A 24,250-nucleotide genomic window follows, 5' to 3' on the forward strand; every position below is an offset into this window, starting at 1 on the left:
GTGCAGACACAGCAACCAGAGTGGAAAGATTTCTTAGAAGTAAAAAATACAAATAAAAGCACCTATCTCATAGTGATCTGCATTTAATCTGTGGGTCAATTCCAGAGTTGACAGAAGCCAGTGATTTATGCCTTTGCAAGCTGAGAGTATCCAGGGTAGCCGAGCAGATATAAACATTTATTAATGGTGAGTGAGCATAGCACTCTCTCCCTTCCAGACATAGAGACACACATACAAATATCAAGGAGTCATAGATCATCCATGCTTGCAAAATACAAATTTTGGCTACTGCTAAAGATGAGAGTGAACAAACAAAGAAAAATGAAGCAGTTGCTTGACCAATGTTCACCTCCACGGCATATTGATCCATTTGGAAACTGCTTTCTGGAACACTACTGTCAAAGGATGAGGAAAAAACACAAACTAAAACCTGTTCACAGCTATTTCCTAATTATTTGTCCCTGGGTTCCTTCTGAATACTTCACTGATCTTTACAGCTCTCTCTTTGATGGTGAGTCATGGAAAGTAGGCAGTTGCAGCAGCTCCTGGCTGATCCTTCAAAAACATACATTTAGTGTTTTTCTTTTAATTTACAATTAAGTATATTCTCAGATTGCAGGATGTGTCTGAGGAATTGGAAAGAGATGACTTTGATGGACTTGTCCAGATGTTTCAAGAATAACTCAGGAAAATCAGGCACTAAACATCCAGGATCTTTACAGATACTCAATGTTTATCTGCTATAGGTATAAAACTTGGATGATAGGGTCGTTCTCATAGTGCTGGCGCCTACAAAACATTCATGAAATGCTATCATTACTATTTCTATGATTCCCATTATTATTAGTTATCACTATGATTACTCTTATTATTTATTATTATCCAGTCTCCATGTTACTGCAAGTTATCATTCCCGGATGTGATAATCCTACCCAAATTGAAATGCTGGTTCTTGATACTATGTCTTAAATGGAAGAAGCCAAAAAAATCAGTTCATTTCCTTTAAATTCTTATGGCAAAACCAAGACCACTGTTATTGAGTTGGAGCACCAACGGTGCCCTGAGATTAATAATTTTCCTACTCCAAGGAGAAATGTGTCACCAATTCTTCTTTTTCCCCCATAGGGCACTGAATTGGAAAAGCTTCCTTCACCAAATTGTTTTTCTTTCTTTTTTTAATTTAAATCATTTTTTATTGTGTAATTACAGTTGACATATAATATTATATTAGTTTCAGGCATACAACCCAGTGACAAGATTACTCTATCCTGCAAAGCTATAATTTAGAATCAAAGGACATAAAAAGAGCTTCCCAGACAAGAAAAAGTTAATGGAGTTCATCACAACCAAACCAGTATTATATAAAATATAAAGGGTCTTTTTAAATAATAACAAGTAAAAAGAAAGGGTAAAACATATAAACAATAAAATGACAATAAATATATATCTATCAACACTTGACTCTAAAAAAACAAAATAAATGGACAAGTAGAACAGAAATAGACTCAGATATAAAGAGAACATTTTGATGGTTACCAGATGGGAGGGGGTTGGGGAGATGGGTGAAAAAGGTGAAGGGATTAAGTATAAATTGGGCCCTAGCCAGGTACTTCAGTTGGTTAGAGCACTGTCCCTATAAGCAAGGTTGGGAGTTTGATCTCTGGTCAGGGAACATACAAGAATCAACCAATGAATGCATAAATAAGTGGAACAACAAAACTCTCTCTCTCTCAAATCAATCAATCAATAAAAGTTTTTAAACACTTATAAAATTGTTATGAGGATATAAAGTACAGCAGGGGGAATATAGTCAATAATATTGCAATAACTATGCATGGTGTCAGATGGGTATGAGATTTATTGGGATAATCACTTAGTGAGTTACATAATATCTCCCATTCTCCTCCCCCCCTTTATCGATTTTTAGAAAGAGAGGAAGGGAGAGGGAGAGATAGAAACATCAATGAGAGAGAACTTTGACTGACTACCCTCTGCATGCCCCCCACTGGGGATTTGGCCTACAACATGGGCATGTGCCCTAACTGGGAATCGAACCGGCGACCTCTTGGTGCATGGGTTGACACTCAACCACTGAGCCACACTGGCCAGACAGTGCCTCCCATTCTTAAATGTGGCACAATTACCCCAAGCTCCCTGATAGAGAGAGGCACAGCTGTGGATGGCAACCATGGAAGCAATAGTTATTCTCATAATTGCAAATGAACTGGCAGAAATCATATATAAAAATTAAAAATGAAGTATTCTGTAAAAGAAGGCAAAAGCATCACAATCAAAAATTAAGACTGGTGATGCAATATTGAGAGGGTTTTAGGCTCCTTGCCTGGCTGAGTCCACAATCTGCTTACTCAGGGAGCTTGCTAATGAGGGGAGGCGCTCTGGGAGCTTTATGACTTGCAGCACTGTGTTTATTGGCATTTAGAGTCCCACCTACTTGGTCATGAACAAAGGGCTGCTTAGGGATTTGTGGGAAATAAAAAATCATGATGATAATTAGAAGCATGAGAATGCTGTTTGCCTTTTCTTTCACATGGGCAAGTTCTCTGAAAACACAATGGAAGATGAGTCAGGCAAGGCCATGAACTTCAAGGAGAATGGAGGAGAAACACAGATGGCTGTATAGAAGAACATATTAATTCTGTAACCTCTTACAGTCCTCCTGAATTGAAAAGGACAACAAATATAAAGCCAGAATCAGTGTTAGAAACTGGTACTGTTATACATCTATTTCATATTAATTACTAAACAGCCAACAGATGGTAATGGCCTTCTACCAACCCAGGGAAGATTTAAACTGGTGACCTATAATTGCAATTCCCCAGATCATATAAACTCCTTAATTACTCTATTTGGTCTTATATCATTTTGCCCTACTAGAGATAAACAAGGGCAGGCTTAAATGAAGTGGATTAAATATTTCCAATAAACTGAAAAAGACGATAAGGAGAAATATATACTGTGAATGCCAGTGATTCATTTGTATCTTTCTTTTTTGACTCGACACTCTCAAACATTATTTTCAAATTCAACAGCTGGACAGTTTACACACCCACTACTCTCTATTCTCTTGTTTTATAAACAGTAGCACTTAAAATAATTTGCTGTTAGTAATAAAAATTACTATTAATAATTCAACTTATAAGTATGGCATTAAAACTTAAGTCTGATGAAAATTACTTATTTTGATTGCCAAAGATTACAAGTATGGCCAATACTGTGTCCAATGTAACCAATTTAGTGCATTTCGTTTTGATACTACTTTAATGACATATAAGGATGGCATAATTTTTTAAGTCTATATTTTTTCTATCTTATTCCTTTCCCTTTCCTCATAATTGGAGCTGTCAGCATAACCCTTTGCCTTCTACTAATTTTCCTCTGTAGTCACTTCCTTGTGAAACTTACTTATTCTTAAAGTTTTAAAAAAAGAGGGCGTGTATTTAAGTCCTTTCTACATGCCAGGCACTCTACTAAAGGATTTACATATATTTTTTATTTAATTATCATGACATGAGGTGCATACTATTTATTAGTCCTGTTTATAAGTGAGAACACTGAGAAACTGAAAGGTAAAATAATGTGTCCGAGCTATGGCCAGGTTGGCTCAGCAGTTAGAGTGTTGGCCCGCGGACAAAAGAGTCACGGGTTTGATTTCGGTCAAGGGCATGTACCTTGGTTGCCGTTCATCCCCAGCCCTGGTGAAGCCAATATATTAACGTACACAATTAAGTTTTTTTCTTAACACTTGTCCCATTCACAATATTTTCAGCTGCCTTGAAGTCATCACTGAATGTAAAACTCATTTTCTTTCCCATCAACGAGATCTTGTTATTTTTTCAGCTTTTCATCCAAGTCAATTAACACCCAATAATCTAGCATGTGCCACACACTGGGGATTCAAACATGATTGGAATAGTCCCTGAGCTTAAGAAGCTAACATTTTAACCAAGGAGAGAGAAACATAAATAAAAAATAAAGCAATATTATAAATGCTCTCATAGAGGCATATGTCCAATGTAAGAGAATGCTGAAATGTAACTAATTTTGCATCAGTTTTGGTTGAGGCTCCAAGAAAATAGGTGGCAACTCCTCCACATTCCAAAGTGAGGTGATGGACCAAATATAAGGACCTAGCAAAAAAGGTGGTTAAAGAGCTCAGTTATCACTCATTGAGGGTACGCAAGCTTGTAGGTGATGTGAGTAGGAAGCCGGACAATAGAAAGACAATTTCTTTAGAGAAGGTTGTTGGTGAGCTGTGAGTCCCATCCATATCAGGGGTGGAGGGTACCTTCTCCTCTTCTCAAACATGATATATAGGACTTCAAGGTCCACCTGGAGGGCATGTTCTATGGGCTTGGACTAGTGCCTGGAGCTGCCTGGCAGGTGGCTGGTTAAGAAGAAGGCTGCATTTAGAAGTAACTACTCTCTTTCCACTAATGGATCCAAGGTGACTGTTTAACTGAGATTAGGCTTGGGCCTGTGCACACAGGAGGCAACCTAGTTTGTCTAAGATCCTGCCCCTGAACTACTTCCTGGTAGAGTAAGGAGACCTCAGCAGAAAGAGGTTGGACACATTAGCCAGGGGTCCCAGTGGCTAAGAGTAGAAACAGGCATGAGAGATGCATGGTAGGACTGCATCCCCAGCTTGGTGAGAAGTGAGGAGGCTTCCAAGGAGTCTGTTGGTAGATTCAAGAGAGACCCAGGTTTGATCATTTGCCAGGATGAGGGATCAATAATTTTGGCTTACAACAGTATCTGTACCTTGTCTCTTCTCCTTTCTTCAGACCCAGCCCTGGAGGATTCAGAGGCTGAAATTCGTGGGGGTGGTGAGGAAAGAGAAGGCAGTGACTGACCACTGTCTCTATTCCCACTGCAGCAAACCCAAGCTGGAGGAGGGAGGAACTATGGATGAAACTTGAGGTTTGGATAACTACAGTGCACTGGTCATATTTGTTGTTAAACCAAGATTATTTAGAAGACTGAAGTAATTGGATGATGTTTTTGGTCTATCAGCTGTCTTAGGACCTGCTTTAGTTTTCATGCAAAGAAGGCAGAGATGGATTTGAATGGTCACTTGGGAAAAAGTATGGACCTGTTTTCTACAGCCAGGACCCACCCCCAAGTCCTGTTTGTTTGGTCTAATAGTTATACCAGTAAAAAGAGGAGGGAGACATTAACTATACAAACTTCACATGGACAGACATTTGACCTGGGCCCTGAAGGATGCCATGAAATTACCAGGCAGAGAAAAAAGAAAGGCGGGAAAGCATGTTTAAAGGGTGGGGGTGTGAAATTCTGTGCTGCCTTTGTGAGGCTGGTGAACAGTGGGGCAGATGAAGATAAACAGTTAGGTTGGGCCTAGACTGGAAAGGTCCTTGAATTACATGCCAGGGAGTTTGGTTTGTATTTTCTAGGCTTATACTGGAAGCCATCAAAAGTTTCTAGTATGGAGGAAACATGGTATAACTTCTATTAAGGGATGATGCTGTATCTTTTGTCAGTGGAATACCTTTGTATTATCCTCGGCTTTCAACACCCTTGTCTCCTACCATTAGACTGCTCATTTCTCTTTCTGTGGTGTCCCACCATTCTCACTGTATTTTACCCCCCAGCTAGGTGACCTGCCTCCCTAAGTGAAATATTTTAGTACTCCTATCTCCTTAAGTTCCTCTGAGGTCAGAAATCAATAGTTGAGATGGACTAGTAATCAGCTGCAGAACAGAAGGAAGAGACCAGAGTTTGGTCTGAACTTAGTAAATTCTAGTATCTAAAAGTCAGTCATCTGGAGAGAGGAGCATGCAACATTAATAGAATAAAACTGAAGCAAGATCAAGAAATGAGAAAATCAAGAATCTTCACCTATAGCTAGAAAGTGATGGAGAAGAGAAGAGCAGATAACTGAACAAATGGATGTTGAAAAGAAACAGGAAAAACAGAAGCACATCGGTTTATATTTACCACTTGTAAGAGCAAAGTCATGTGGAAACTGAGGTCAAGATCAAGTCAGATTCCTGTACTTGAATCCTGGCTCTGCCACTGGCGAGAGGTATATTTTGGACAAGTTACTTAACGTTTTTATATCCACTTTCAACATCTGTAAAATAGGGTTAATGTAGTACCTTCCTTACAGGTTTATAAGGATCAAATTATATGAGATGATATATATATAATTCTCTGTGTGTATGCACATGCTTCAAATAGTAAGTACCTAGACTAATAAGTGCTCATTAAAAAGTAGCTCTTATTACTGAAAAACCAGAAGCTGGGAATGGGATGGTAGAGATGGTACCACCATAGACACTGGTAATTAATTGGAGGGTGTTTGGAAAGAGTTCAATATAAAATAACAGACTGATGGTTGCCAGAAGGAAGAGGGATCAGGGGGCTTGGTGAAAAAGGTAAAGGGATTATGATATACAAATTGGTAGTTAAAAAATAGCAAGGGGAACCTGCCTGTATGGCTCAGTGATTGGGCATCGACCGATGCACCAAGAGGTTGCCAGTTTGATTCCCGGTCAGGGCACATGCTCAAGTTGTGGGCCAAATCCCCAGAAGGGGGCATGCAGGAGGTAGCCAATCGATGTTTCTATCTCTCTCCTTTTACCTTTCTCTCTCTCTCTCTCTCTCTCTCTCTCTCTCTCTCTCTCTCTCCGTCCCTCCCTCCCTCTAATCAATAAAGAAAAAAAAAATAGCCAAGGGGATATGAAGTACAGCATAGGAAATATAATCAATAACATTGTAATCACTATGTATGGTGCCACATGGGTACTTGAAATATTGAGGGGATCAATTTGCAAAGTACATGATTGTCTAAGCACTATGCTGCACACCTGAAACTAATAAAAATAATATTGAAAAAAGCAGCTCTTATTACTTAGACAAAGAGTATCCTATTTGTACTTGTATATTTTCTCCTTGAATGAGTTCTATTTTGTAATTAAGAACACTTTCTCAATTCTATTAGACTTACTTTTTGATTTAGTTAAGATGTAATCATTTTGGAAACTTATACAAATGTTGAATCATAACGCTGTACATCTGAAACTAATGAAATGTTGTAAGTCAAATATACCTCAAGTTAAAAAAAGATCAACATGTCCAAAGTGAATTCATTAACTCCTGCGAACCTGCTCCTCCTCCTGTTTCCTGTTTCAATGAGTGGCACTGCCATTCATCCAGATGCCCAAACCTTGTCTCTGACACCTGTTATTCTCTAATCTTCTCAATAAGTCTCCCATCTTCTCCATTTCCTTTCCTAAAAGTCTCTGAAATCTGTTCACATTTTCCCATCCTGTTTGCAATTTCTGGTCAATATGATCTCTTATTGGACTGCTGTTTGCAGCCTGCTGTTTGGTCTCCCTGCATGCCCTCTCTCCTTTCCATTCCATCCTCCATTCTCAAAGGGATTTTCAAAACCAAATCTGATTGCATGACTCTAATTTGGAGTACTCTGTGACCCCCTAGTACCTCAGCATAAAGTTCAAACTCTACAGCAGTTTGCAAGACAAAAGTTTTGTCACTGGCCTTGTTTCCAGACTTAACTATCACAAGTCTCAACTTAAATATCAGTTAAACAACTATTTTGTGCATTATCTAAGACCTTTGTTCAGTTCTTACATTTCTGATGTATGTCATTTTTTATTCTAAAAACACTATCCCTCCCACTTAGCCAGCTCCAAATGACTCTTCAGTCTCTGCTTGGATTCCAGTTCCCCTGGATAGCCTTCCTACACCCTCAAGTCTGGATTTGGCACTATATGTTGTACTTTCACAGCACTCTACACTTTCCCAGCAAATCACAGCAATTATGCTCTTCTGTATTTGCACACTGACATGTCCAACTACCCACACTAAGTTGACAGTCACGTGAAGGGAAGAAACATATCTGCCTTTTTGTGGTTATAGTCTCTAGGTTAAGTTTAGTAATGGCACCGTGAGTCCTCAAAAATACTTGTTAAGTGGATAAACAAATGTTTTTTTAATCCTCTCCTGAGGATATTTTTCTATTTATCTTCAGATAAAGTGGAAGAGAGAGGGAGAGAAAGGGAGAGAGAGAGAGAAACATCGATGTGAGAGGGACATATCAACCAGTTGCCTCCCACACCACCCTAATGATGAACTGCAACCGAGGTATGTGCCCTTGGCCAAAATCAAACCCACGACTCATTGGTCTTCAGGCTGATACTCTACCACTGAGCCAAAGTGGCCAGGGCAAAACACATGTTTTTGTAACAGTGATTTTCTATCCTTACAAGAGAAGGTAGCATAAAAAGAATATTCCCTATCAATTTACTAGTAGGTTTAGTAAGAATATCTTAGTACAAACTGGGTTATTGAGCTTTAGGTTTCAGGGGAGAGGAGAAGGAACAAAAGAGAGATCAAACCTTAACTGTAGCTCCTGGGAAGAAAAGCCAATTGCCCGTGTCTACTGGATCAAGACTATCTTCTAAAATGACTTGTCTGTGAGCTGAGTTGATGATCAAGATGTTATCTAAGGCCCAGCAGGCTTCATACACTTCCCCTACACGAAGATTTTCCTGCTTCCACTGAAACTGGACGTTCTGCCCTTTGGCATCTTCAGGAAGGTAGAGGATGTGGATGATCGTGCTGACATTGGAAGGGGCTCTGGAACATAGGGTGAGATGGAAATTAGTGCCACAGTTAAAGAACTTTAGATCAATTTTTTTTTCTTAATTTAGATTGTAGTTTCATTATCTTAAAAATACTATATACATTACAGAATACTCACAATCCCATAACCCTTAAATATTTTAGAATATGCTGCATATTAAACTGTTCATATTATGTGATGAAGTTTACTTTTAACACAAGATGGGCACTAAGCTAGTAAAGGAATAGTTGAAAAGAAAATAGCACAAACTTTCATGGCGCCTATAGCAAATCTCAGTATATCCAGCAAGGTTTATTTTATTTGATATTAAGAAAAAAAAGAAGAAAAACTATAAAATTATTATCTTAATTTTTATTCTTTTAAATTTTGAAGCTATTAGAGACAATTGTATGCTATGTTTTATAATCAGTTTTTACATAATAGTTATTTTATTTCTACTAATCTGATACCCCTCTGTGTGGTCTATATGAAATGTGAGAGTTGCCATAAGAATTAAATGCTCTATAATTCTTTACAATTTCATGCAGAGCAATCGTTAAGAACTTGATATAATTAATATTATTTTTATATTACATGTGTTAGAATCTAGGCCCTTCTGTTATATAATAAAGTATTTTTATTAAACATTTTATTCTGCCAATGTAGAAACCTGCTATAGTAAATTCTTTTGCTTTAGTGAAGATCAAAAGTGTTACCAAATGCAAACTAGTAGTACTCTGAGCTTAGTATAAATCAGTTTTGAAAGGACTACAGAAAAGATATTTTTTACTCACCAATGAAGCACATGTGTAGCTGCAGAACTGTCAGTATAGGTTATAGATGGTGTACCTTACCTTTAGGGGTAATCAATCTCCCTTTCTTTTAAAATATTTCATGATGACTATGTTTTTGGCCTCAAAAAGAATTTGAAATGATGAAAATAATATATTTTAGTTTTAAGAAGTGATTGAAATGTGTTCATTATGGTCACTACATGATAAAGTAAATTTGCATTAATGAATATAAGAGTGAGGCACCTTAAATTGAAAATCTCATTTAGTAAAAAACCAAATGGAATCAGCTGAATGTAACCTGTATGTGTTGTAATTAAACGTGTGCGTACATTCACTATTTGTCATAGCAAAGGTATGCAGTTGTTTTCCAGCAAAAATAAAAGCTACCACAATTTAGCTAAATTATGATATACAACTATTACATAGAGAGAAGATGGGGGTATGGGTAAAATTTCCAATACTGATGCTGCCTTGCTTAAAGTCATTTATATAAAAAAGTATTTCATATGAATGGCTTTCATGATAATTACTAGAAGTTAGAAAGAATAGCAAAACGTTCTGTTATAAAATTGGCACAGCATGTCAGAGTTTGGCTTATACCAAGTATCTATAAATTATATGTTATCCTGCTACAGAGGAGGATGGTCTATTAAAATCCATGAATTTGAATAACTTTTCTCAGTTTTTGGTTAGACTAGAACTTAGATTTGTAACATTTTTAAAATTTTGAAATACTACTAGAATCTTTGGATAGACTGGTTTAGTATTAAAGACTAAGAACCTAATATTTTTTTAACTCCTAAATAAATCAAAATTTTTTCAACATGGAAATATGGTAAGGAAAATAGCATGTGAAAAAAGAAAACTACAAAACTTATAGAAAATATTCTACTTGAGTTATACTAATTTAAGAGCTAAACCAATCAGAATAATGACCTTAAAAAGTTCAAGGTGCCTTTTTTCTTTTAACATCTTACCATGCTTGAAAGTAAACATCCATTATGAATTTTGTTTTAGGATTTAACTTACGCAGAAGTAGTAAACAAAATTAGATTTTTGCTAATTTAACCAAATCTTTTCAACTTGTATGAGCTTCTTCCTCAAGCATCCTAACCTAATTTTTTTATTGAGGTTTTTTTGTTTTTTAATAAAGAAAATGTAATCAATGGTTACAAGCTGCATCATAATTATGATCATAGAATTTTAGAATCGGCCTTAGGGAAGTTAGAAGGAAAATGACAGAACTAGAGATTAGATGCAAAAGGTCTGGTGGCTGTCAGTTCACTATCATCACAGACTAGAAAGAATTTAGGTCGTAATCTGATCTATTCCTAGGCCTATAAACCAGGCCATCGTTGGCCACCCAGAAAGATGGGTGATGTAATTTTGTGAAGGATTCCATTATAAAGGTTATTATCCCAAATGTGTTTTTACCAAAATAGAAATAATTTGTTAGAACTACTACTGACAGTAGGAAGTTTCAAATGGAAAATTATACTTCTAATAGAGCAGACCATGATATGTGCATATATGCAATTAACAACCAGAGTACTTTTAACTTTGAAGAAAATAAAGTCGGTGGTAGAATGAAAGCAAACAAGGAAGAAGAAATCCACCTATGTCAGAATTTGAGAAAATACTTTAAATGACAACAAACCTGATTGTCTCAAGATGAATCCAGTCCGAAGTTTTATTCTTGGCATACGACACGATTATGTTGGGGTCTGAATAACTAAAGCGACATGAACCTGAACCTGTAAATAGCAATAAGTTTCAAAGTTAAAAAACGGTGTAATTCCATACTGTCCTTCCTGATAAATATTTTATATAATTTTCTAATCATTTAGATACTTATCTGATTGTTTCCTCATTCTTCTAACTATGCTGAAATTTCTTGTGAACTATTATGATACATATTATCTGATAAATAATTTTAGGAATCAGAAAAAAGGCAATCAAGGTAAACTGCATATTTATTTAGAGATACATAGACTTCTAAATTAAATTATAAAATAAGCACTTAAATTCTATGCCAAGAAATATCTAAATATTATAGAATGATTGATAATGCATCATGGTTCTTACAAGTTAATACCAAGTGATTGCATTAAATGGTATAGAAGTTGTTAAATTTAATGAGGAATGAAAATACCCTTTTCTGTGTGTGTTATTTAAATGATGACACAATATGTGAGAAACTAAAATATTGTAAAGAAAATTCAAGTACTAAATGAATGAGAACTATAGACGATACAATTTATATTATTCTAACATTAAAGATTTAAAAGAGAAACTTTGTAACCCATTGTGACTATTTGGTGATTATTTCCCATTATTATTTTCAACATTGAAAATATTAACACCAAAGAAAGTTTTAAAATTCTAATAAAAATTTGTTTCCGCATGTTCAATGAATTCGTATAATAAAACATAGTATGATTATAACTTCAAAGATCTTTGGGTACCCAAAAGAGTCATGAAACATATGCCAGAAGTTTATTGTAACTGAATAGCAGAATTTTAAATACTATATTAAAAACAAATGAACCAAAAAAAAAAAGAAATAATGCAATTTATGTTTAACCTTCACCCATCAGTTAGAGGAGCCTTGGTTTCAACAAATGGCATCTGTTGAGTTTTTACATTTGTAGCACTCAAGAGTTGCAGGCTTTAATCAGACTCATTTATTTCAGTGGTGTTTAGTACAACACTAGTTTTCAATCACCAAAGCTGGCAATGTGCCAGATGGCCAAACAGCAGTTTTTGTAGATGTATTCTCACAGCGAAAGATCGGTGAAAAAGCATGAAGGGAAGGGTTTTCAAAGGAAGCTACCCAGCAATCTTGACCTCAAACAGAAACCTGCCTTATGCCATTTTGATCATTGCTAAATTCTACTTTTCATAAGCAGCTGTTTAAAATAAATATCAAACTATCAAACTGTGGAACTGGAAATGGAAACAGCCAAGATTATGTGGGACTAACTTCAACACAAACAAGAATGAGGTCTGGCAGACAATCTGTTTATTTCAAAAGAAAAATTCAAATTAGCTTAAAGAATTTAAATGACATTTATGTGCTTCCTTTATGCTGTATATACCATAAGTACTTAAAAGCAAATGTATAAGGTGAATCCCTGTAAAAGGAAAGGATACAGCAAATGATAAACAAAAATCTTCCGTACAGAATTCAATTCCTTGTAAATTGTTTACAAATTGAGAAGAGAGAAGGAAAGTTAATAAACATCAAAATAAAAATATGTCCAAAGATGACCTTGATAACAAACATGACTTCTCTCCTGTCTATGTGCTTATGCTGCCATCTCAATGTTGTAAGTTTACGTTATTATGAAACTATAAAATAAAATAGAAAGGCGCCTGGCAGGTGCCTTACTTTTACTTAGCCATTAGTCATTAAATCTTTCATATCTAAAATAGTATCTTTTGCCTCCATCTCCTCTTCACCATTGTCAATGACCCTCGCTAGCTCTTGCCCGGACTTTGCAATAGTGATTCGTTGGTCTCCCAGTCTCCCTTCTCACATGTTCTTATATAGCCACACTGTTGCTATACTCCTCCTACAAGTGAACTGAATCACATTACCTCCCTGCTTATAATAATCCTTCAACGATTCCCCATGATAAAGCTTCATTCCTCAGGACAAAGCTGCACTTTTGCCCCCAATGGGACAAAGGTACATAGGTCCTAGAGATCAAATATGTACCCAGGAAAACAGAACTAGTCCAGGGTTATCTTAAAGGGTTCCCATGTGAAAAGATGGTTAAAAGGGCAAAGGGACTCCAACATAGGGATAGATAGTTGGAAGATCAGGGTTTGGGTACAGGGTAAAAGTGACTAGTCAGAGGAGAGACACTGCCTGTGTCTAGAGGACTAAAGTGTGGGAGGTCCCCAGCTGGAAGCAGCACCTCCCCAAGAGAAACAGTCAGCTTTGGATGTCTGACTCACTCTGAGGCTACCATTTCAAATGGCATCAGTCCAATGGATAAATGATTCCCCAAGCCCACTCTGAGTGTAGCTGTTCTACATACACTGAGTGACATTTTTCTTCACATAAACTCTTCTAAATTGCAACCACACAGTCACATAGACTTTGGTCTGCAGGATAAGATTGTCCTTGTCCAGATTGACAATGATTACTTGACTCTGTCTGGAATGAGGAAATGTCCATGTGTCCAGGTGACTATGCCAACTCCAACTCCCTGTTCTCAGATGCTGTGGTTCAGAGCTCTCATATATCCCAAAACACCTTGTATGCAGTAAGGAGACAATATCTAGGTGCCTCCTGCAACAGGTACCTCTTTCTTTCTCTTAAATCAAGGATCTTTAATTGCTAAAGCTAATATTTAAATCCAGGAAGGAAAGACAAACCTAAATGTCAAATGCAAAACAGCGTCCCCCCCCCCCCCCCCCGCTTTTGCAGATCCATTTTCTCTCCTTTATATCACTTCCTGTACTCTAAAGTAGCAATTTTGCAAACATTTAAAGAATTACTGAAGGAGAAAAGATAATTGAGAATCATAGTAGACAGACATGGTCTGAGAGCCACTGATGGACTTAAACTGGTCTAAAAATTCACATTCTTTCTTTGGTTCTTATAGGTATATGAGGAAAGGCCATAGAATTTCATTTTTACCCACAGCAAGAGAACAAGTAATCTACAAAATGATTAAGGGTTCCCACCACTTGGTATTTATAAATAAAATTAGTGAAATTCTATGATTTCCTGAGGACCTCTACCCAACAGTCTACAAAATCTGGCTCTCATACGGTAGAGCTATACATACAAAGATTACTGAGATATTCATAGTTTGGGGGAGGACACAATATTTTGTGTTAAAGGTACCTCATCAGTGGTATTTCCAGTTGGTCTTCATTGTCGAGTCTTAATTTTAAATTGACAAATGATCAAAATAAACCTATAGTTATTTACAGTAACCATCATTTACATTATTATTGGTTATTTAGTCAGCCTCATAGTATACAATGATGGATATTTTTATCAACAACATTTCTGGCCTCTTATTGTCTTACAGTTTGTCCCAGAGTTTATGACATATATACACTGCAATATATATACAAAGTGATTTCTACTCCTCTGCTAAAGGCAGATATGTACATAATGCCCTCAAACTATCTTGCTACAAAACAACACTCAGTGATGATGTTCAGAATTTTTGCTGCTGAGTTTGTGCTATCTTAATAACTTGCTTTGCATTGTTAAGAGTAAGAATACTATTTTTTTAATTTTTAAGAATTTTCATATAAAATCATATGTCTAAGTTAATTTTATTTAACTATTAGGTTATGCAATATATATAGTTAAAAAGAGTAGAAACAAAGAAAGCAATGACTTCATTTTTTTTTTTTTTTTTTTTTACCCACAGATCTTCATGTATCATATTCTCTGTCCATCTATACCAGTGTTTTCTGCCTTCCTCCTATTGTAGTAGATGAAGTGTTTTGGTTCTAATCCATGGTAAACCTCTTCATGTGGCCTAGATCTCATCTCCTCTTGTTCCTTAAGATTTCCACTCTCTTTCTCCTGCATCATTTATTTCTCCCAGTGAATTTCCTGGATTATTCCTATCATCATACAACATTACAGAAACACACAAAGTATCTCATATCTTATAAAAAAAACTTTCTTGGTGTCACAATCGTACTTTCTGCTCCTTCCCATCATATCCTATTTTTGTTCCCCTTTTAGCAAAAAAATCTTAAAAGGGTTGTCCAGTGATTGCCTTTATTTCTTCACCTATTTCCCCCCTCAACACAGTCTTCCACTCCCAAGCACTACCCTGAACCTGCTTTTGGTTAGGACGCTGGAAAGTCCATGTTGTCAAATCAACAGTTCACTTCCCCAAATTCAGGTTATTTGATTTCTCAGAAAAATGTGTCATAGTTGATCCCTCCCACTTTCTTGTACATTTTTTCATCTTAGCTTGCACTACCCTCTTGATTTTTCTCCCACTTCAATGGCTGCTTCTCAGCTTTTTTGATGCTCTATTTCTTGACCTCAAATTGTTTTAGTGCTTTTCTCTTTTATTGTCTACAATGCCTCCTTTGGTCATCTTGCCCACTTTCAAAACTTTAAATAATATCTATAACATATAATACCTAGTATTATATCTTCCATGGGATTCACACTTCTATATCCAACTGTTATTTGCTGTCTCTAATGGACATCTCAAAGTTACTAAGTCAAAATTACAAGTATTAGGAGATCCAAAATTGTGGCAGGGTAGATGAATGTTACACTCACCTCCTCCCATGACCAAACTGGAATCACAACTAAATTATAGAACAATCAACCTGAATAACCAAAAGCTCAAAAGAAGTCTTATAAGCAAGGATTTAAAGAAAAAGCCACATAGAGAATGGTAGGAAGGGCAGCGATGCAAAAAGGACTGGCCCCACTTCCTCAGATAGCAGCTGAGGTTCTGGAGTGATACCTCAGCTGTGAGGGATTCCTCCTGAGAAGTGTGGGGGTCTCAACACCAAGCCAGGCTCCCCAGGCCAGAGCACCAGAGCTGGTAAGAGGCACCTGCACAACATCTGGCTGTGAAAATTAAGAGGGATCTCTATCCATCAGGGAGAGATGGGAGTCTGCTAGAGACACAGGCACTCTCTTAAAGGACCAAATACACAAAATTTTATTTGTAGCCACTCACTCTGGGCTCCTGAAAAGGGAGGGTAGACCAGACTAGAATCAAGTGAGGAGAGACTGGAGTTTGTGACTGTGGCTCTGGGGAGAGAACTGAAGAGACAGCTACCAGGATCCTTGTGCAGAGTCATTCTCTCATACCTCAAATGCCATCATTTTTTGGGTGGAATACTCCTCTTTATAGGCATCAGCCTGGGAGAAAGCAATAGCCTCTGGGCTACCTCTCGCCGTGTCCTGTGGAGCTTACATGCTGTTGAGGAGTCAGATGCATTGGCTGGGATGTAGAAGCCTCGGCAGACTCAGGGGGTATCAGTGACTGAGTGTGTGGCTTTGGGGTCGAGGCCATTCCCCCACATTCCCATCAACCTGACTGATGCTTCCCCTTCATAGGAGATCTTCTAGTCCCACCTTTCAGGCTTCTGGTGGCCCCACCTGACCAACTCCTGGTGGCTCTATCCTGTCAAAGCTGGGAAAAATCCAAACAAACAGAGTGGGAACTCTGCAGTGGAGGCCCATCTCCCCACCTTCCCCAAAGCCTGACCAGCACCTGGCCATCAGGGATATCCACTAGCCTTATCCTCTTGACTCCCATAGACCACACCCTGCTGAGCTTGGGCACCTCCTGGCAGAATCTGGAATAGACTCAGTTGTGTGGTTCAAGGACAGGGGCCATTTTTCCCTTACAAGCCCGATTGATGCAGAGCCCTCCAATCACACTTCCAAATCTTGGTTTGTTTGGGCCTTATAAACTCTGCTGGCCTCACCCTTATGACTCCATGAGCCTATGTCCCACCACAAAGGTGTGTGAGCACCCAGCAGGTGAGAGCTAGACCCTGGGACTTTTGCTGAGTGGCCTCAGACCCAGGACTGGCAACAAGATTGAACCTGTACCAATCTGGTGAACACCACCCACTGCTACCTGGTGACCCAATGAGAATCTACCTCATAAAACTAAAGAACCACCAAAGATTCTTTCAGTGACTGAGCCTAACAGGCAGCTGGGAGACGGAGACAAGTGGAAGCATATCTTGGGATGCCTTGGGACTTTTGCTGACCTTCCTCTGGGCTCATTGGTGGTAATAGCTAGCCTTGATGCACAGCTTGGTCCTCCTTCCTAAGCTCACACAGGCCCAGCAGAAGCAGCCACAAACAGAATTCCTTTGTAGCTCCAAACTCTTTGCCCAGGGCCAATCACAGGCAGCATTTGACATAGGCCTGCACCAGAGTACCTCCCAGAGGCCCAGAACAAACAGATCCACTGGCCAACTTCAGAAAACAACAAAGCAGAATCCAATAAGCTTCACAAGTGGCATAACCAAAGGGAGATCTCGGCAGGCACAAGACACTGCTGAGGTTAATTCTGCATCATGTGGTAAGCAACTGCACAGTAGATCATCAGCTGCGTTCAGGGCTGATTCTCACAGTCAGCCAACCTGAGGGTCAACACCATGCACAAACCGGCTAATATAAATAAAAAACGAGTAAGACTCAATTACAACAGGGGGGCCCACACAACCTACACAAGGGACATTCCTATAGTACTTAGCTCAGGTGTTCAAGAAGATAGTGCCACTGGGTCTCACAGGACACCTACTACATAAGGACACGCTACCAAGACTGGAAGTCATAGCAGATCTACCTAATACATAGAAACAAACACAAAGAAGCAGCAAAAATTGGGAGACAAAGAAATATGCCCCAAATGAAAGAACAGGAGAAATCTCCAGAAACAGAGCTAAATAAAATGAAGGCAAAAAATTTACCAGAAATAGAGTGGAAAAAAAAAAAAAAAAAAGGTTATAAGGATGTTGAAGGAACTCAATGAGAACTTCAACACAGATAAACACATTAAAAAAAAAAAGTACAGAAACCATAGAAAAGAACCAGTCAAAAATAAATAATATAATACCTGAAATAAAGAATACACTAGAAGAAATAAATAGTAGGTTGGATGATGCAGAGGATCAAATCAGCAATTTGGAAGGCAAGGTAGCAGAAAACACACAACCACAGCAGCAAAAAGAAAAACTAATTTTAAAAGATGAGGATAGTTTAAGGGACCTTTGGGACAACATGTAGCATAACAATATCCACATCATACAGGTACCAGAAGGAGAAGAAAGCTAGCAAGGGTTTGAGAAACTATTTGAAGAAATGACTGAAAACTTCCCTAACCTGGTGAAAGAAAAAGACACACAAGTTCAGGAAGCTCAGAGGGTCCCAAACAAGAAGAACTGAAAGAGGCCCAAAGCAAGAGACATCATAATTAAAATTGCAAAGATTAAAGACAAAGAAATTATTAAAAGCCACAAGAGAAACGGTTAGTTACCTAAAATGGAGCTCCCATAATATTGTCAGCTGATTTCTCAAAAGAAATATTTTAGGTCAGAAGGAATTGGCCTGAATATTCAAAGTGATGAAAAGCAAGTACCTACAACCAAGACTACTTTACCCAGAAAGGCTATCATTTAAAATTGAAAAGGAAATAAATAACTTCCCAGACAAGAAAAAGCTAAAAAAGTTTGTTAATACCAAACCAGTATTACAAAAAATGTAAAAGGGTCTTCTAGAAGAAGGAGGAGAAAGGGAAGGGGAAGGGGAAGAAGAAGAAGAAGGGGAACGGGAAAGGGAAGGGGAAGCAGAGAAACACAGTTATAATGAATAAAATGGAAATAAATAAGTACCTATCAATAATCACTTTAAATGTAAATGGCTAAAAGCTCCAATCAAAACACATAATGCATAAGAAAACAAGACCCACATATATGCTGTCTACAAGAGACCCAGCTCAGAATGAATGATACACACAGACTAAAAATAAAGAGACGGAAAGTATTATTCTGAGCAAAGTAAGCCAGTTAGAAAAAGACAAGTACCACACCTACAGCCAACATCATACTCAATGGGCAAAAACTAAAAGTGTTTTCCTTAAGAACAGGAACAAGGCAAGGATGCCCACTTTTGCCACTCTTATTTAACCTAGTACTGGAAGTCTTAGCCACAGCAATCAGACAGGAAGAAAAAATAAAAGGGATCCAAATTCGAAAGGAAGAAGTGAAACTGTCATTATATACAGATAACATGATACTATAAGTAGAAAACCCCAAAGACTTCATCAAAAATTTACTAGACTTAATAAATGAATTTGGAAATGTAGCAGGATACAAAATTAACATCAAGAAATCGATGGCATTCTTATACACCAATGATGAACTCACAGAAAGAGAAACTAAGAAAACAATCCCATTTACCGTTGTAGCAAAAAAATTAAGATACCTAGGAATAAACTTAACCAAAGAAATAAAGGACCTATTCGCAGAAAACTACAGGTCATTGAAAAAAGAAATAGAAGAAGATATAAAAAAGTAGAAGCACATACCCTGTTCATGGATTGGAAGAATTAACATCATTAAAATGTCCATACTACCCAAAGCAATCTATAGATTCAATACAATTCCCATCAAAATACCAATGGCATACTTCACAGAATTAGAACAAGTACTTCAAAAGTTCATAGAACCAAAAAAGACCTTAAATAGCCACAGCAATCTTGAAAAGGAAGAAGAAAGTTGGAGGGATCACATTACCAGATTTCAGGTTATACTACAAAGCCACTGTAATCAAAACAGCCTGGTACTGGCACAAGAACAGGCATATAGACCAGTGGAACAGAACAGAGAACCCAGAAATGGACCCAAGGCAATATGCTCAATTAATATTTGACAAAGGTTGCAAGAGCATACAGTGGAGTAAGGACAGCCTCTTTAATAAATGGTGCTGGGAAAATTGGACAGCTACATGCAGAAAAATGAAACTAGACCATCAACTTACTCCCTACACAAGAATAAACTCAAAATGAATAAAAGACTTAAATGTGACTCATGAATCCATAAAAATCCTAGAAGAAAATGTAGGCAACAAAATTTTACACATCATACGCAGCAGAATTTTCACTGATACATCACCTAAGGCAACAGAAACAAAGGAGAAAATGAACACATGGAACTACATGAAACTCAAAAGCTTCTGCACAGTGAAAGATACAATCATCAAAACGGAAAGTCTACCCACTGTATGAGAGAGCATAACTGTCAATGATATATCAGATAAGGGGTTAATTTCCAATACATATAGAGTGCTCATACAACTCCACAAAAGGAAGACAAAGAACCCAATTAAAAAGTGGGCAGAGGAACTAAATAGACACCTCCCCAAGCAGGACATACAAATGGCTAAGAGACATATGAAGAAATGCTCAACATCACTAATCATCAGAGAGATGCAAATTAAAACAACAATGAGGTATCACCTCACACCTGTCAGAATGGCTGCCATCAACACATCATCAAACAACAAGTGTTGGCGAGGGTGTGGAGAAAAGGGGACTCTAGTACACCACTGGTGGGAATGCAAACTGGTGCAGCCACTATGGGAAACAATATGGTGTTACCTCAAAAAATTAAAAATTGAACTTCCATTTGACCCATAGACCCCATTTCTAGGAATATACCCTAAGAAGCCTGAAACACCAATCAGAAAGAATATATGTACCCCCATGTTTGTAGCAGCACTATTTACAATAGCTAAGATATGGAAACAGCCCAAATGTCCATCAGTAGACAAATGGATAAAAAAGCAGTGGTACATATACACAATGGAGTACTACGCAGCTGTAAGAAAGAAAGCTCTCTTATCTTTTGAGACACCATGGAGGGACCTGGAAAGTATCATCCTAAGTGAAACAAACGAAACAGAGAAAGACAAGTATCATATTATCTCACTTATTTGTGTTATATAATGAACCTAACAGTCTGAGGAATGGGGCAGTCCCAGAATCGTGGAAGTGGGGTACAGACTGACAATCCCCAGAAGATGGGGTGGTGTGGGAGAGATAAACCACAGAACTTATATGCATGTATGCATGAACAATGGGCATGGACAACAAAGCTGGGGACAGGGCAGGGAGGGAGGAGGAGGAGGCAATCAGTTGGGGGAAAAGGAGAAACATTTGTAACAAAAATTAATTAATAAAGAAAAAAAAAAGAAAAAGACAAGTACTACACGATTTCACTTATTCATGGTTCATCATGAACAAAATAATCTGTTGATCAAAATAGATCCAGAGTCATGGAAGTAGGGAATAGACTGACAAAACCTCAAAGGGATGGGAGGGGGGAGATAAACCAAAGAACTTATATGCATATATGCACAACCAATGCACACAGACATTAGTTTGGGGAAAACAGGAAGGGGTTGGGAGTGGGGAGGAGGGTTGTCCATGGGGGACATCTGTAATACTTTCAACAATAAAAAAATACAAAAAATAAATAAATAAAAGTAATGAGATAGAAAAAGATATTTCATGCAGATAAAAAAAAAAAAAGAGCTTGGTTGTAATACTTATATAAGACAAAATAAACTTCAAAACAAAGGCCATAGCAAGAGACAAAGAAGGATATTATATAATGCCAAGGGGATTAATCCAACAAGAAGACATAACACTTATAAACATTTATGCAGCCAACACAGGAGCACCTCAATATATATAGCAACTCTTGATAGACATAAAGAGAGAGACTGACAGTTAGGCAGTTATATAGGGGATTTTAACACCCCATTTATATCAATAGATAGATATATCTTTCAACAAAATCAACAAAGAAACAATGGCCTTAAATGACTCATTAGATCAGATGGATTTAATTGATATCTTCAGAGCATTTCGATCTAAAGCCACAGAATATACATTCTTTTCAAGTCCACATGAAACATTTTTTAGGATAAACCAACATGGTAAGACACAAAAAAGTCTCAATAAATTTAAGAAGATTAAAATCATATCAAGCATCTTTTCTGACCATAATGATATGAAACAAGAATTCAGTCACAAGAAAAAAATATGAAAAACACATAAAGACATGAAGACTAAATGATATGTTACTTCACAATGAATGGGTTGACAATGAGATCAAGAAAGAAATAAAAACATACCCTGAGCCCTGACTGGTTTGGCTCAGTGGTTGGAGCATCAGTCTGCAGACCAAGGGGCATGGGTTTGATTCTGGTCAAAGACACATAACTCAATGGTGGTTCAATACCTGGCCCTGGTCGGGGTCATGAGGGAGGCAACCAGTCAATGTTTCTCTCTCACATTGATGTTTCTGTCTCTCTCTCTCTCCCTCTCACTCTATCTAAAGATGAATAAAAAAATATCTTTGGGTGAAGATTAAGAAAAAAAAAAAAAGATACCTTGAAACAAATGAAAATTAGAATACAACCCAAATCTATGGGATGCAGTAAAAACAGCCCTAAGAGGAAAATTCATAGCATTATAGGCCTAGGTTAATAAAGAAAAAGAATCTCAAATAAATAATCTAACATTACACTTATAGAAATAACAAACAAAGCACAAAGTGAATAGAAGAAAATATAATAAATTTCAGAGTATAAATGAACAAAATACACTCTAAAAACCAACACAAAAAAATCAATGAAACCAATAGCTGGATCTTTGAAAGGATAAACAAGATTGACAAGTCTTTAACCACATTCATTAAATACAAAATAAAAAAGAGAGGGAGAGAGGTTCCAAAGAAATAAAATCAGAAATGAAAGAGGACAAGTAACAATAGACACCAAAGAAATAAAAAGGATTATAATTAAATATTATAAACAACTATATGCCAAAAAATTGGACAATCTGGATGAAATGAATAAATTCCTAGAAACATATAATCTTCCAAAACAGAATCAGAAAACATCAGAAGATCTGAATAGGCAGATTACAACCAGTGAAATGGAAACAGTAATTTAAAAACTCCTAATAAACAAAAGTCTTGGACTGGATTTCTTCATAGGTGAATTTTATTGAACTTTCAAAGTAGAATTAACACCTATCCTTTTCAAACTAATCCAAAAAATTCAAGAGGATGCAAGACTCCCAAGCTAATTTTATAATTTTAGCATTATCAGATACAGGCACTGTAAAGAAAAATAAATTATAAGCCAATATCCCTGGTGAAAATTGATGTTAGAATCCTCAAAAGAATTTTAGCAAACTGGATCTAGCAATACATTAAAAAGATAATACACCTTGATGATCTGGAATTTAGTACTTGGATGCAAGGTTGGTACAATATCCACAAGGCAATATATGTGATACACCACATAAACAAAATAAAGGATAAAATTCACATGACCAAATCAATAGATGCAGAAAAAGCATGTGATAAAATACATCTCCCATTTATGATAAAATCAATTCTCAGCAAAATGGGAATAGAGAAAACATACCTCAACATAATAAAGGTCATACATGACAAACCTACAGCTAATATCATATGCAATGAGCAAAAACTAAAAGCATTTCCTTTAAGATCAGAAACAAGATATGGATGTCCATTTTTACCTCTCTTATTCAACATAGTACTGAAAGTCCTAGCCACAGCAATCAGACAAGATGAAGAAAGAAAAGGCATCCAAATTGGAAAGGAAGATGTAAAACTGTTCTTATTTGCAGATGACATGACACTGAATATAGACAACCCTAAGGATTCCACCAAAAAAACTACTAGAACTGATCAATGAATTCAGTAAAGTAGCAAGATACAAAATAAACATCCAGTAATCAGTTGCATTTTTATACTCCAATGATGAACTATCCTAAAGGGAAACTAAGAAAACAATCCCATTTACAATTGCATTAAAAAACACATATACATACAAAAAACAACCCAAAACCAAGGAATAAATATAACCAAGGATATAAAAGACCTGTACTTGGAAAATTACAAGACATTGAAGAAAGAAATTGAAGAGGATATAAATAAGTGGAAGTATATACCATGTTCATGGTTAGGAAGAATTAACATAATTAAAATGTCCATACTACCCAAAGCAATCTATAGATTCAATGTAATTCCTATTAAGGAATCAATTATGTGTTTTACAGAACCAGAACAAATATTCCAAAAATTTGTATGGAATAACAGAAGACCCCAAACAGACACAGCAATCTTGAGAAAGAAGAACAAAGTTGGAGGAATCACACTACCTGATATCAAACTATACTACAAGATCATAGTAATCAAAATAACATGGTACTGGCATAAAAACAGACATATATATCAGTGGGATAGACTAGAG

At 37.0% G+C, this 24,250-nt stretch overlaps 1 protein-coding gene across 2 annotated transcripts in view; it reads right to left on the bottom strand.

The window, feature by feature from the left end:
* The window catches only part of RELN (reelin), a 576,569-nt gene that overhangs the window by 238,163 nt on the left and 314,156 nt on the right, over positions 1-24,250 (bottom strand). For both annotated transcript variants that reach the window (XM_036246852.1, XM_036246851.1), the window contains exons 9-10: positions 11,081-11,177; positions 8,403-8,643 (exon numbers count right to left, since the gene is read on the bottom strand). In XM_036246852.1, coding sequence (XP_036102745.1) covers positions 8,403-8,643; positions 11,081-11,177 — 338 coding nt within the window. The remainder of the gene's footprint in view (positions 1-8,402; positions 8,644-11,080; positions 11,178-24,250) is intronic.

The sequence above is a fragment of the Molossus molossus genome, unplaced genomic scaffold (assembly GCF_014108415.1).
Source record: "Molossus molossus isolate mMolMol1 unplaced genomic scaffold, mMolMol1.p scaffold_m16_p_7, whole genome shotgun sequence".
NCBI classification, from domain to species: domain Eukaryota; kingdom Metazoa; phylum Chordata; class Mammalia; order Chiroptera; family Molossidae; genus Molossus; species Molossus molossus.